Below are 14743 nucleotides of genomic sequence, written 5' to 3'. Positions count from 1 at the left end.
GTGTACGGTGTATACAGCCTTGTTATAGGAGTGTACGGTGTATACAGCCTTGTTATAGGAGTGTACGGTGTATACAGCCTTGTTATAGGAGTTTACGGTGTATACAGCCTTGTTATAGGAGTATATAGTATATACAGCCTTGTTATAGGAGTGTACGGTGTATACAGCCTTGTTATAGGAGTATATAGTATATACAGCCTTGTTATAGGAGTGTACGGTGTATACGGCCTTGTTATAGGAGTGTACGGTGTATACAGCCTTGTTATAGGAGTATATAGTATATACAGCCTTGTTATAGGAGTGTACGGTGTATACAGCCTTGTTATAGGAGTATATAGTATATACAGCCTTGTTCTAGGAGTGTACGGCGTATACAGCCTTGTTATAGGAGTGTACGGCGTATACAGCCTTGTTATAGGAGTGTACGGTGTATACAGCCTTGTTATAGGAGTGTACGGTGTATACAGCCTTGTTATAGGAGTGTACGGTGTATACGGCCTTGTTATAGGAGTGTACGGTGTATACGGCCTTGTTATAGGAGTGTACGGCGTATACGGCCTTGTTATAGGAGTGTACGGTGTATACAACCTTGTTATAGGAGTGTACGGCGTATACAGCCTTGTTATAGGAGTGTACGGTGTATACAGCCTTGTTATAGGAGTGTACGGTGTATACAGCCTTGTTATAGGAGTATATAGTATATACAGCCTTGTTATAGGAGTATATAGTATATACAGCCTTGTTATAGGAGTGTACGGCGTATACAGCCTTGTTATAGGAGTGTACGGTGTATACAGCCTTGTTATAGGAGTGTACGGTGTATACAGCCTTGTTATAGGAGTGTACGGTGTATACAGCCTTGTTATAGGAGTGTACGGTGTATACAGCCTTGTTATAGGAGTGTACGGTGTATACAGCCTTGTTATAGGAGTGTACGGTGTATATGGCCTTGTTATAGGAGTATATAGTATATACAGCCTTGTTATAGGAGTGTACGGTGTATACAGCCTTGTTATAGGAGTGTACGGTGTATACAGCCTTGTTATAGGAGTATATAGTATATACAGCCTTGTTATAGGAGTGTACGGTGTATACAGCCTTGTTATAGGAGTATATAGTATATACAGCCTTGTTATAGGAGTGTACGGTGTATACAGCCTTGTTATAGGAGTGTACGGTGTATACGGCCTTGTTATAGGAGTGTACGGTGTATACGGCCTTGTTATAGGAGTGTACGGTGTATACAACCTTGTTATAGGAGTGTACGGTGTATACAGCCTTGTTATAGGAGTGTACGGTGTATACGGCCTTGTTATAGGAGTGTACGGTGTATACGGCCTTGTTATAGGAGTGTACGGTGTATACGGCCTTGTTATAGGAGTGTACGGTGTATACAGCCTTGTTATAGGAGTGTACGGTGTATACAGCCTTTTTATAGGAGTGTACGGTGTATACAGCCTTGTTATAGGAGTGTACGGTGTATACGGCCTTGTTATAGGAGTGTACGGTGTATACGGCCTTGTTATAGGAGTGTACGGTGTATACGGCCTTGTTATAGGAGTGTACGGTGTATACAGCCTTGTTATAGGAGTATATAGTATATACAGCCTTGTTATAGGAGTGTACGGTGTATACAGCCTTGTTATAGGAGTGTACGGTGTATACAGCCTTGTTATAGGAGTGTACGGTGTATACGGCCTTGTTATAGGAGTGTACGGTGTATACGGCCTTGTTATAGGAGTGTACGGTGTATACAGCCTTGTTATAGGAGTGTACGGCGTATACAGCCTTGTTATAGGAGTGTACGGCGTATACAGCCTTGTTATAGGAGTGTACGGCGTATACAGCCTTGTTATAGGAGTGTACGGCGTATACAGCCTTGTTCTAGGAGTGTACGGTGTATACAGCCTTGTTATAGGAGTGTACGGTGTATACAGCCTTGTTATAGGAGTGTACGGTGTATACAGCCTTGTTATAGGAGTGTACGGTGTATACAGCCTTGTTATAGGAGTGTACGGCGTATACAGCCTTGTTATAGGAGTGTACGGCGTATACAGCCTTGTTATAGGAGTGTACGGCGTATACAGCCTTGTTATAGGAGTGTACGGTGTATACAGCCTTGTTATAGGAGTGTACGGTGTATACAGCCTTGTTATAGGAGTGTACGGCGTATACAGCCTTGTTATAGGAGTGTACGGTGTATACGGCCTTGTTATAGGAGTGTACGGTGTATACAGCCTTGTTATAGGAGTATATAGTATATACAGCCTTGTTATAGGAGTGTACGGTGTATACAGCCTTGTTATAGGAGTATATAGTATATACAGCCTTGTTATAGGAGTGTACGGTGTATACAGCCTTGTTATAGGAGTATATAGTATATACAGCCTTGTTATAGGAGTGTACGGTGTATACAGCCTTGTTATAGGAGTATATAGTATATACAGCCTTGTTATAGGAGTGTACGGTGTATACAGCCTTGTTATAGGAGTGTACGGTGTATACGGCCTTGTTATAGGAGTGTACGGTGTATACGGCCTTGTTATAGGAGTGTACGGTGTATACAGCCTTGTTATAGGAGTGTACGGTGTATACGGCCTTGTTATAGGAGTGTACGGTGTATACAGCCTTGTTATAGGAGTGTACGGTGTATACAGCCTTGTTATAGGAGTGTACGGTGTATACAGCCTTGTTATAGGAGTGTACGGTGTATACAGCCTTGTTATAGGAGTGTACGGCGTATACAGCCTTGTTATAGGAGTGTACGGCGTATACAGCCTTGTTATAGGAGTGTACGGTGTATACAGCCTTGTTATAGGAGTGTACGGTGTATACAGCCTTGTTATAGGAGTGTACGGCGTATACAGCCTTGTTATAGGAGTGTACGGTGTATACGGCCTTGTTATAGGAGTGTACGGTGTATACAGCCTTGTTATAGGAGTATATAGTATATACAGCCTTGTTATAGGAGTGTACGGTGTATACAGCCTTGTTATAGGAGTGTACGGTGTATACGGCCTTGTTATAGGAGTGTACGGTGTATACGGCCTTGTTATAGGAGTGTACGGTGTATACGGCCTTGTTATAGGAGTGTACGGTGTATACAGCCTTGTTATAGGAGTGTACGGTGTATACAGCCTTGTTATAGGAGTGTACGGTGTATACGGCCTTGTTATAGGAGTGTACGGTGTATACAGCCTTGTTATAGGAGTGTACGGTGTATACAGCCTTGTTATAGGAGTGTACGGTGTATACAGCCTTGTTATAGGAGTGTACGGTGTATATGGCCTTGTTATAGGAGTGTACGGTGTATACAGCCTTGTTATAGGAGTATATAGTATATACAGCCTTGTTATAGGAGTGTACGGTGTATACGGCCTTGTTATAGGAGTGTACGGTGTATACAGCCTTGTTATAGGAGTATATAGTATATACAGCCTTGTTATAGGAGTGTACGGTGTATACAGCCTTGTTATAGGAGTGTACGGTGTATACAACCATGTTATAGGAGTGTACGGTGTATACAGCCTTGTTATAGGAGTGTACGGTGTATACAGCCTTGTTATAGGAGTGTACGATGTATACAGCCTTGTTATAGGAGTGTACGGTGTATACAGCCTTGTTATAGGAGTGTACGGTGTATACAGCCTTGTTATAGGAGTATATAGTATATACAGCCTTGTTATAGGAGTGTACGGCGTATACAGCCTTGTTATAGGAGTGTACGGTGTATACGGCCTTGTTATAGGAGTATATAGTATATACGGCCTTGTTATAGGAGTATATAGTATATACAGCCTTGTTATAGGAGTATACAGTGTATACAACCATGTTTTGTGTCCCCTCAGTGCCGCCTACGATGCTGTTCTTGAGCGCCATGTTGCCATCAAAAAGCTGAGTCGTCCCTTCCAGAACCAAACGCATGCTAAGAGGGCGTACCGCGAGCTTGTGCTCATGAAATGCGTCAACCACAAGAACGTAAGTCCCGCGCTCCGCGCCCGTCCTACGAAGGCTGTTCTGTTACAGGTGTGATTTGGCAGTCGTATTTTTTAGGATAGAAAATCTTGCTGTAACGTGTGTCTGGTGATCAAACAATGGCTGCCACTAAAGACAGGCCACGTTTAATCCCCTCTCCTACCCTCGACCACCAGGGAACATTATCCGAAACGCTAAGTTTCCCCTCCTCTGTTGTATTCTGGGGGGTCTACTCCGTCTCTCCAGGGGGAATCTAATATTAACTCCTTCTTTCCCCAAGGTCCCAGGATATCGAACATTCATTCCCTCTTCTAACCTGCAGGAAATTATTAACCCCTCCTTGGAAATCAAATCTTAAAGGGGTTGGCCAAGACCGAGGGTGATGGATACAGGTTAGGTTATCAGTACCAGGCGGGTGGAGGTCCATTACCTGGTCCCTGCACCGATCGAGTTTCTGGCCGTACATCTTGTATATAGATTGAGGCAGCCAAATCAGCTGATCAGCGCAGGGCCCAGGTCAGACATCCACTGATCAGATACTGGTGGCCTCGGACGTCTCCTGTAAAGCACTTGTGCCCTTAAAGGGATTCTACCATTAAAACCTTTTTTTGTGTAGATAAGACGTCGGAGTAGCCTTTAGAAAGGCTATTCGTCTCTTACCTTTAGACGTGATCTCCGCCGCGCCATTCCTTAGAAATACCAGTTTTTACCAGTATGCAAATTAGTTCTCTAGCAGCGATGGGGGCGGGACCACTGCAGCTCGAGAACACGATCCAGCGACGCCTCTATCTTCGGCTGCATCCTCTCCTTCTCTGTCGTCTTCCTCCTGCGTCACCTGAGACACCAGCAGAGCCGCGTGCGAATGCCGGCCGGCGGCCATTTTTGGGAGGCCGCTCCTGCATTGAACTACAAGAGCAAGAGTGGCCTCCCAAAAATGGCCGCCGGCCGGCATTCGCACGCGGCTCTACTAGTGTCTCACTGGCAGAGCCAACTGCGCAGGCGTCGGAGGAAGACGACAGAGAAGGAGAGGATGCAGCCGAAGATGGAGGCGTCGCAGGATCGTGTTCTCGAGAAGCAGTGGGCCCGCCCCCATCGCTGCCAGAGAACTAATTTACATACCGGTAAAAAACGGTATTTCTAAGAAACGGCGCGGTGGAGACCACGTCTAAAGGTAAGAGATGAATAGCCACAAAAAAAAAAGGTTTCATGGTAGATTCCCTATAAGGAGACTTATTGCAGTTACATAGAAGTGAATGGAGCTCTGGTCATACAAGCGCACCAGGCGGAGGCCTCCGGGACGTTGGGACCACTGCTGTCTTCATTGCTGCCCCTTATCCTGTGGCCTTTCCTTTACCCTAGACGCTAGTCCTCCAAAGCTGTAGATATTAGACCACCAGGGAAGTCTCTGCAGGTCAGACCTCCGCCACATCATGGAGTCATTTGTGCCCGTTTTTCGTTCTTCTCATCTCTTTGGTTTTTCCTCCTTCCAGATTATTGGACTTCTAAATGTCTTCACACCACAGAAGTCTCTGGAGGAGTTTCAAGACTTGTGAGTATTGTGCCGTCTCGCTATTGTACTTGGTCCTCTCTTGGATCACGGGCCAGATCCTTCCAATGTTCAGTGTCTGTCTCCACGCGTTTCAGGTACATTGTGATGGAACTGATGGATGCCAATTTGTGCCAAGTTATTCAGATGGAATTGGATCATGAGCGCATGTCCTACCTTCTGTACCAGATGCTGTGCGGCATTAAGCACTTACATTCTGCGGGCATCATCCACCGGGTAAGTTCAGCCCCCACATGGGCAATGGTGGCAAGATGCTGCAGATACCCTGAGGTACAGCTCAGTCCTACCTGCAGCATTACACGGCCCTGGCCGTACCCTGATCACTGTATGTAATAGGAAGCAGATTGGACCAGGTTTACTGCGCCATGACTGCCATTGTCTTTGCATCCTAATGCTCGGGCTGCATTTTATTTATGGCTTCTGCATGGACAAGATACTTAGTACAAGGCCCGGACGTACCGCCATACACTGGCTCTGTGCCCTGTCGTGTGGCCGGGAGTTGCTATTGATTTCAGTGGGAGCTGAGCTGCTATACACGTCCGAGCTTGTGTCTCCCTGAAGGGTACGGGGGTACGTCTGTCTCTTACCAAACAGCGGATCAGTGCAGAGGGTCGGGGGTATTCTTTACAGCCCAGCCATAGCCACAGTACCGGGACGGTCAGCAGTGCGCTCAATTCAGAGGACATGAAAGGTCTTCTCTAAGATGAGACAAGCAGACGCTGACCTCATATAAGGCAATGTAGATAGTTTAAGGGGGTTCCTTATACGATTGATGGGCGTACAATCCCTAGGACCTCCACAGATCAGACTGACCGCTGCGTTCAGGTGAGTGACGTCACATTCGTTCATTACGTGACCTGTTCTCACCTCGGTCCCCGGGGTCAGACATTCATAAGCTATTGTAAGGATAGGCCAAGGATAAGTACCCAGATATCTCCTAATACAATGCCAAAGCCTGGACCTTACAGCCGCCATCTTGTCTACATGAGTGTTACTTTCCTGCTGTAGCTTATGTCAGGACTGGAAACCTCAGACATTTTCCATGTAATCTGACTTGTCTTTGTTCTGTTTCCACATTTTATTATTTTTTTTGTTTTACAGGATTTAAAACCAAGTAATATAGTAGTGAAGTCTGACTGCACCCTGAAGATCCTGGACTTTGGCCTTGCCAGGACAGCAGGGACCAGCTTCATGATGACGCCGTACGTCGTGACCCGCTACTACCGAGCTCCAGAAGTCATCCTGGGGATGGGATACAAAGAAAATGGTCAGTGTCTCCCCCTCCCCCCCTCATTCACACATAGCCGTCCATACATGTGCCATCACTGGAGGCCCCTGGAGAATTTGCAAGCCGCGGGTCACCCCTCTGTTCTGTATTGTCATGAAGTAGATGATTTGGGGCGGTGTTTGCCCCAGCTGAGGCCCAGCACTGATCTCTCCCCATTTACCCCCGTACCCCGGGATCAGAAGGTTAATGATCTGCTAACCCCTCCGCAGCATCGCCCCCCCGTGCTCCTGTCTTTTTCATGCTGACCTCTCACCTTTTTCAGGTTCTGCCTGCACTTGGCTGTTCACTTGTTTTCACTGACACCTCTTTCTCTCTTGCTTCTGCTTTTTCCCCCCCTCCCCTCCTTCCACCATCTTGTTCCCCCCCCTCCCCTTGCGCTGTCACCACTGATAGTGGACTTGTGGTCGGTGGGGTGCATAATGGGAGAAATGATATGCCACAAGATTCTCTTCCCGGGAAGGGACTGTATCCTTGCACACTTCTGAGCGCGCGGCACCTGGCACAGTGACTTTATACACCCGCGCGTACTCGTGTTTTCTTGCAGTTTTCTCTCCTGGGACTAGAGTGGACACCCGCATTGGTGCTGATCTTAGGGACTTGTTCAGACTGCAGTCATTTGGGTTCATTAGAGCTTATTATAGGGACCTTACTCTGCCCTGTACATGCACGCTTGGATTGGCCATCTATATGGGGGGGGTATAAGGTATTGGACCCAAGGGTGCCCCATACTTGTGCTTGTTTCCATACACGTCCTATGGGTACGGCAGTGACATCCTTGGATTGACCCTTGTATATGTAGGCGGTCATTGGCAGCCCTAGAAATGGCTGAAATCCAACGCTCCGCACTCCCATAGGGTCTGACCCGCACCTATATCAAGATGGAAATCTGTCTATGTGGTCCCAGAGGTGGGCCGACATTTTTGAGATTTATGGCATATCCGTTGTATCTCCCATTAATGTCTACCTTTAGGCCGCCATTTTGTTCTGTTCCCTTAGGAGCTGATCCAAGTGTGCATGCTTACGGGGAGTCGGGAGGAGTAGCCGTCCTTAATAAAACCACTTTCTTTACCACTTGGTCCTTTTGTAAGGTAAATGGCGGTCCTGTACGTTTTCTTACCATGGTCCCGTCCCTCCGGTGCACTGTCGCCCTCGCTCTGACTGATTTCCGTGCAGTCTTAAGAGACTCACGTCGTGTCTGGCGCTGTTTTGAGGAGTCAGAGGGTCACCTGGTGCAATGGAGGAACTGGAGAGAGCTGAGCGTAAGAAAACGGAAGGGAACCTGTCAGGTTGATATTGGGCACTAAACCAACTGGGCGTTCGTGGCTCCTATAGACCTGTGGCTATTTGGGACCTTCAATCCTTTGGCCCTGTGGTGGTTTAGTGTCTCCGATCACTCTGACTTCTTTACCTTAACCCCATTGCTATTGGAAAGATCAGCAGTTTTTCCAGGGCGCTGCTTTCACCGTAAGGCCACGTTCATCTGCTGCAGAGCGGCCTGCATGGGTTCTGTGCATGTCCTGCCAATCCTCTTGTGTTTTTCTATGTAGACCCCCATTCACATGCATTGCACCATACCATTGTAGATTCTGCAGCTGATGTGCTGCACATGACCTAAGGCCGCGTTCACACATGGAATGAGCACCACATTGTCATCATCGCTGCGGATTCAACATGAGTTATGGCAGAAATCTCTAGGAACATGGCCTTACTCCTGTACGGGATAGTACACGCTTCCCTCAGGGTGCATGTCTCTGCGTGTTCTCTCCGCGCGCGCTGTCCTGTCTCCTGTATGTGCCGCGTGCGCCGCCTTCACGTTAATCCCAGGAGAGGAAATGTCGCTGAAGTGATTGTGGCGGGTCCGGCCATACGACCATGTCTCTGCCTCCCTGTAGCTGATCTCTGGAGTGCGCGTGTACACATTGCTATGGAAGCCGATGGTGGCCCCTCTGGTCTCCGCACACATACAATGGCGGCCATATTGCTTTATTGTCAATGCAGCTAGCAGTGTCAACATTGGGTAATGCTTTGTTGCCATGTTTACAGTCACAGATAGACACCGGTCAGTCGTAACGTTAAAGGGGCTCTATCATCAAAATCATGCCCTATGGGCCCCACCTATGGCTATTCGGGCAACGCCCCCTCCCGTTTTAAACTAATACCCTAAAAACCAATATGCAGATCATACTCACCATGCACAGTGGGCGGTTCGGCATCTTCGGTCCCGCCTTCCTCTGGTGTCTTCTTCCAGCGACGTGCACCGTGTGCTCAGTTCCCCTTAGAACTACGTGAGCGTACTGCACATGCGCAGTATGGGCGCGAAGTTCCATTGACAAAAATGGTGCGCGGTATCTAAACACAACCCGCCGTAAGAAAAGAAGAAGGAGGCGAGGAAGAGCCCAGGAGGACGTCGCTGGAAGAAGACACCAGAAGAAGGCGGGACTGAAGATGGCGCCCCACTGTGCACACGCCCCACTGTGCACACGCCCCACTGTGCACGAACCGCCCACTGTGCACGGTAAGTATGATCTGCCTATTGGTTTTTACCATTAGCGTTGCCTGAATACCCTTTATAAGCTCCTGCCTAATATTGTGAGGCCTTCTCTGACCCGTCAAGGCCTGGACTCCACAAGCCCCCGGTAGGAGTCCCGTGGTGTCAGATCCTGTAAGTTACTCGCTGCGGCCTCCATGGATTGGGTTTTGTTTTTCCCGGACAATCCAGCAGATGATCCAAGTCATGGCCTCGATCTTTGTCGGGTTCCTCAGACCATTTCTGAACGATTTTGGTGTGGTAGCAGGAGCCTTATCCTGGTGACGGAGCTGACTGCCCATAGGGGGCATGTCCAATGCTTAGGCAGGGGCCACATGTCATAGTAGCCATCCCATTGTCTCCACTGGCCCCTTCTTCTCATCCTTGTGCCATTTCTTTCCCAGGCAGGTGACGTAATACTGGATCCATCAGACCGGGCGCTGACGTCCATTGCTCTAGGGTCCGGTTCTGATGTGGACAGGGCTCAGTATGGTGACTCTGACCAGGTGACAACTACACAGCTCCATACACCTCAATCTGTGACAGTAGTCCTTATATGGGCCGGCCTGGTCCAATGGCCCCCCACCCACCTCACCATCTCGTACAAGTCACCCTGTCGCTCAGCTTTGGACACACTTGGCCCTGTCATCGGTCACCGGTTTTCCTGCCAAAGACTTGTATGGCATTGCTGCAGGACCTGCACTAAAATGACCGCCCCAGACTCTGTACCCCGGCTTTTACCTCATTGCAACCTCGCCGGTCAGACTGACCTTGGTGGTCGGGCTTTATCGAAACAGGGTGGCTCAGATATCCCAAACTCCCATGGAAGGGAATAGGAGTTGTTTCCATAAAACCTGACCATCGAGGACAGTCTTACCAGCCGGGGGGGGATTATTTTACAAGATGGGGGTCCAGAGGAGGGACCTGCGATCTATGAGAGGTTTATGGTGTATCCTAAGCTTGCTCATATTTTCTGCTTCCAACACATCGGCTTCAGAAATGGACTGATCACTTTCTGCCGGATCTATATTACCTGGTATTAATGTTATGGCCGATCCTGTCTATCTGTGTCTGTAGCAGAGGGCGCGATGTATCACAACTGGAGCAAAGCCAAAGTGGAGCCCGCGCCCCGCTCTCCTCTATGGAAAGTGAAAGCGGCGACCTGATTGGCCACTGTCTGTGTGATAGCGGGGCCTGACCCCTGACCTTGCGCCCATCGGGGGCCGCTGACCCCTGTCTGTGGTGGAAACTCAAGATAGCGTGTGCGAGGAGTGACAAGAACGTGCTTATGTGTTTGACGCTTGTTTTTCTGTTTCAGAAGGAAAATTTATTTGGAAATCTGCAATTTTTAATGTTTCTGTATATAAATAATAGGAAGCGTCTGCCCTGAGACTGTACGGAGCCGCCATGGCTACTAGACTGCCGATGTAAGCCGCAGGACACTTGTCATTCGCGTCCGCCAGATAACGCGGATGTCACCACATTGGCCCATGACCGTATACAGAGACCCCGCTGTATTTTGCAGGTTTGTGTGGAGTCTTCATTGCACTCCCATGTTGTTACCTTACCCGTCACATTCTCTACGAATGAGGCCTCAGTATTTGGCGGGGTCCCCCTTAGTAAGCTGGGTCAGCAGCTCCCAGTCAGGGGTCTAGGGGCCTCCATTTTGAAGGGAACCTGTCGGTCAAGCAGCCAGGATTTAGGGTCCCGAGCCTTTGTATGACATGGCCGCTGCTAGTCTTAGGAAGCGTGAAGACGCCCGGTGTCCAGAGGGTATTGTCAGCGATGGGACGGTGTGATGCAGAGGTTTGGGACGCTGTTTAATGGCTTGCTGGTGGGGTAGTGGTCCGACAGGTTCCCTATTAAAGGGGTCTTCTCATGTAACGTGCTCCCATTAACAGCGCACAGCCACCGCTTTATATTGTTCCCCATTTCCTTGATCCGTTGCGGTCCCCATCCCGATCTGCAGGCTATACCGATAGGCCTAGAACCCATTACCCATTATTAGGTCACCATATGCTGAATGTTTATCAAGGACGCTGAGAGATTGGCGATAAGCTTGGATTTGGGATAGGTTATCAATGACCGATCAGTGGAGACCCAACCCCCGGCGCCCCCCAACCATCTGCTGACTGAATCCATGCCCATGTGGTTGTCTACCAGACATTGCGCTTTATATTCAGTAGTGGTGCAGCTGCAGTACCAGACTTGGCCACTACAAAGTGTACGGCGCTGTGACGTGGATGAGGCCTCCACCAGCCAATCACAAGGGGCTTCCTCTGATCTAAGGATGAGCCATAAGGATACCAGAAATATAGAAAAATTAGGAACAACCTGAAGTGATCCCGCACTAAAGCTCTGCTGGCCCTCACGGTCTGTGCTTAGAATCAGCTGGGGTGGGAGCCATCGTGCAAGTTCTGTCTGCAGATACGGGGCGCCTATAAACAAAGAGCAGGGGGCCGCCAGACCATCAGTGCTGGGGAGCAGAGGTAAGTCACGGCTTCCAATGGCCGTCCTCCGTACAAGGGAATGGTTGGTTTGGTCTTTTGGTGAAGCCGCCTTGTACAAGGCCCTTGGCCTGGTTGATGTCGGCAGTCGAGTAGCCTGGCGCTCCGCTGTATTCTGTGCATTCTCTCTGGTCGCACCCGTCCTCTGTCCTGGTAATCCCTCCATTAATCGCCTTGCATTCTGTTTTCAGTTGACATTTGGTCAGTGGGTTGCATCTTGGGAGAGATGATCAAAGGTGGTGTGTTGTTCCCCGGCACAGACCGTATCCTTCCCATCGGCTCGTACAACCCACCATTCCCTCCCATGCTCCAGCCAGGGCTTTTTGGCACGTTTGTGTGTAGGCTCAGACCCCCGTGTCCTCCTCCTACGTGAGCAATGAGTGTGTGTCATAGTAAGTAAGAAGGAAAGCCATGTTTTCTGAGTTCTGGGCTGCGCTGCTGTCGTGGGGCACCGACCGCCTAATGTAGGTCTCATCGGCTTATTAACCTCTCCACTAATCTGTCGGCGCGCCTGGTGCGTCTTATAACCCTGCCCAGCTACATAATACCGCCACCTGTCTAGGGAGGCCTCGAGAAGAGGGGCGGACAATCCCCAGGACAGACCGGGTCTACTGTAGATCAGGAGGACAACGAGGCCATGGGCACGATGGGGCAGATTTACTAGGCTGAAAGTACCCAAAACTGACCTATGTCACCTACTCTGTACCAGGGGGTGGGAATTGTTGGGAATGGGGGAGTTAAAGGGATACGCCAAGTAACAGGTGGTATAAAGTGAGACTGGACTAAAGATGCTCCAGATTTGTCCTCCGGAGGGATGGAAAGAGCTGGAGGGGGATAAAGGTCCTTAGTAAAATGTAAAATATATAGCAATCCCCTCAGCCATGTTCCCCCTCCTTACTGCTCTGTCTGACATCTGACTGCAGCAGGAGCCTCCCCCCCCCCCCCCAGCCTGTCTGCTGTACTGTAGTGTTAGGTCTGAGGTCGTGTGTCCTGCACCTCCTGTAGTGTTAGGTCGGGGGTCGTGCGTCCTGCACCTCCTGTAGTGTTAGGTCTGAGGTCGTGTGTCCTGCTCCTCCTGTAGTGTTAGGTCTGAGGTCGTGCGTCCTGCACCTCCTGTAGTGTTAGGTCGGGGGTCGTGCGTCCTGCACCTCCTGTAGTGTTAGGTCTGAGGTCGTGTGTCCTGCACCTCCTGTAGTGTTAGGTCGGGGGTCGTGCGTCCTGCACCTCCTGTAGTGTTAGGTCGGGGGTCGTGCGTCCTGCACCTCCTGTAGTGTTAGGTCTGAGGTCGTGTGTCCTGCTCCTCCTGTAGTGTTAGGTCTGAGGTCGTGCGTCCTGCACCTCCTGTAGTGTTAGGTCGGGGGTCGTGCGTCCTGCACCTCCTGTAGTGTTAGGTCGGGGGTCGTGCGTCCTGCTCCTCCTCTAGTGTTAGGTCGGAGGTCGTGTGTCCTGCACCTCCTGTAGTGTTAGGTCGGAGGTCGTGCGTCCTGCACCCCCTGTAGTGTTAGGTCGGAGGTCGTGCATCCTGCACCCCCTGTAGTGTTAGGTCGGAGGTCGTGCATCCTGCACCCCCTGTAGTGTTAGGTCGGAGGTCGTGCGTCCTGCACCCCCTGTAGTGTTAGGTCGGAGGTCGTGCGTCCTGCACCCCCTGTAGTGTTAGGTCGGAGGTCGTGCGTCCTGCTCCTCCTCTAGTGTTAGGTGGGAGGTCGTGCGTCCTGCTCCTCCTCTAGTGTTAGGTCGGAGGTCGTGCGTCCTGCACCCCCTGTAGTGTTAGGTCGGAGGTCGTGGGTCCTGCACCCCCTGTAGTGTTAGGTCGGAGGTCGTGCATCCTACACCCCCTGTAGTGTTAGGTCGGAGGTCGTGGGTCCTGCACCCCCTGTAGTGTTAGGTCGGAGGTCGTGCGTCCTGCTCCTCCTCTAGTGTTAGGTCGGAGGTCGTGCGTCCTGCACCTCCTGTAGTGTTAGGTCGGAGGTCGTGCGTCCTGCACCCCCTGTAGTGTTAGGTCGGAGGTTGTGGGTCCTGCACCTCCTGTAGTGTTAGGTCGGAGGTCGTGTGTCCTGCACCTCCTGTAGTGTTAGGTCGGAGGTCGTGAGTCCTGCACCCCCTGTAGTGTTAGGTCGGAGGTCGTGTGTCCTGCACCCCCTGTATTGTTAGGTCGGAGGTCGTGTGTCCTGCACCTCTTGTAGTGTTAGGTCGGAGGTCGTGTGTCCTGCACCTCATGTAGTGTTAGGTCGGAGGTCGTGCGTACTGCTCCTCCTCTAGTGTTAGGTCGGAGGTCGTGCGTCCTGCACCTCCTGTAGTGTTAGGTCGGAGGTCGTGCGTCCTGCACCTCCTGTAGTGTTAGGTCGGAGGTCGTGTTTCCTGCACCTCCTGTAGTGTTAGGTCGGAGGTCGTGTCCTGCGCCTCCTGTAGTGTTAGGTCGGAGGTCGTGTCCTGCACCTCCTGTAGTGTTAGGTCGGAGGTCGTGCATCCTGCACCCACTGTAGTGTTAGGTCGGAGGTCGTGTGTCTTGCACCTCCTGTAGTGTTAGGTCGGAGGTCGTGTCCTGCACCTCCTGTAGTGTTAGGTCGGAGGTCGTGCATCCTGCACCTCCTGTAGTGTTAGGTCGGAGGTCGTGCATCCTGCACCCACTGTAGTGTTAGGTCGGAGGTCGTGCGTCCTGCACCTCCTCTAGTGTTAGGTCAGAGGTCGTGCGTCCTGCTCCTCCTCTAGAGTTAGGTCGGAGGTCGTGCGTCTTGCACCTCCTGTAGTGTTAGGTCGGAGGTCGTGCGTCCTGCACCTCCTCTAGTGTTAGGTCGGAGGTCGTGCGTCCTGCTCCTCCTCTAGAGTTAGGTCGGAGGTCGTGCGTCTTGCACCTCCTGTAGTGTTAGGTCGGAGGTCGT

General features: G+C 50.4%; 1 protein-coding gene across 3 annotated transcripts in view; it reads left to right on the top strand.

Moving 5' to 3' along the window:
- MAPK8 (mitogen-activated protein kinase 8) overlaps positions 1-14743 on the top strand; it is a 38992-nt gene that overhangs the window by 17814 nt on the left and 6435 nt on the right. For 2 of the 3 annotated variants that reach the window (XM_075257667.1, XM_075257669.1), the window contains exons 3-7: positions 3849-3978; positions 5466-5524; positions 5620-5758; positions 6644-6809; positions 12056-12127. In XM_075257667.1, the coding sequence (XP_075113768.1) occupies positions 3849-3978; positions 5466-5524; positions 5620-5758; positions 6644-6809; positions 12056-12127 (566 nt within the window). Of the gene's footprint in view, positions 1-3848; positions 3979-5465; positions 5525-5619; positions 5759-6643; positions 6810-7223; positions 7296-12055; positions 12128-14743 lie in introns of all 3 variants that reach the window. The other variant, XM_075257668.1, reaches the window with a different exon arrangement.

This window comes from Leptodactylus fuscus, chromosome 10 (genome assembly GCF_031893055.1).
Source record: "Leptodactylus fuscus isolate aLepFus1 chromosome 10, aLepFus1.hap2, whole genome shotgun sequence".
Taxonomy (NCBI): domain Eukaryota; kingdom Metazoa; phylum Chordata; class Amphibia; order Anura; family Leptodactylidae; genus Leptodactylus; species Leptodactylus fuscus.
This window is presented reverse-complemented; position numbering and strand designations above follow the sequence as displayed.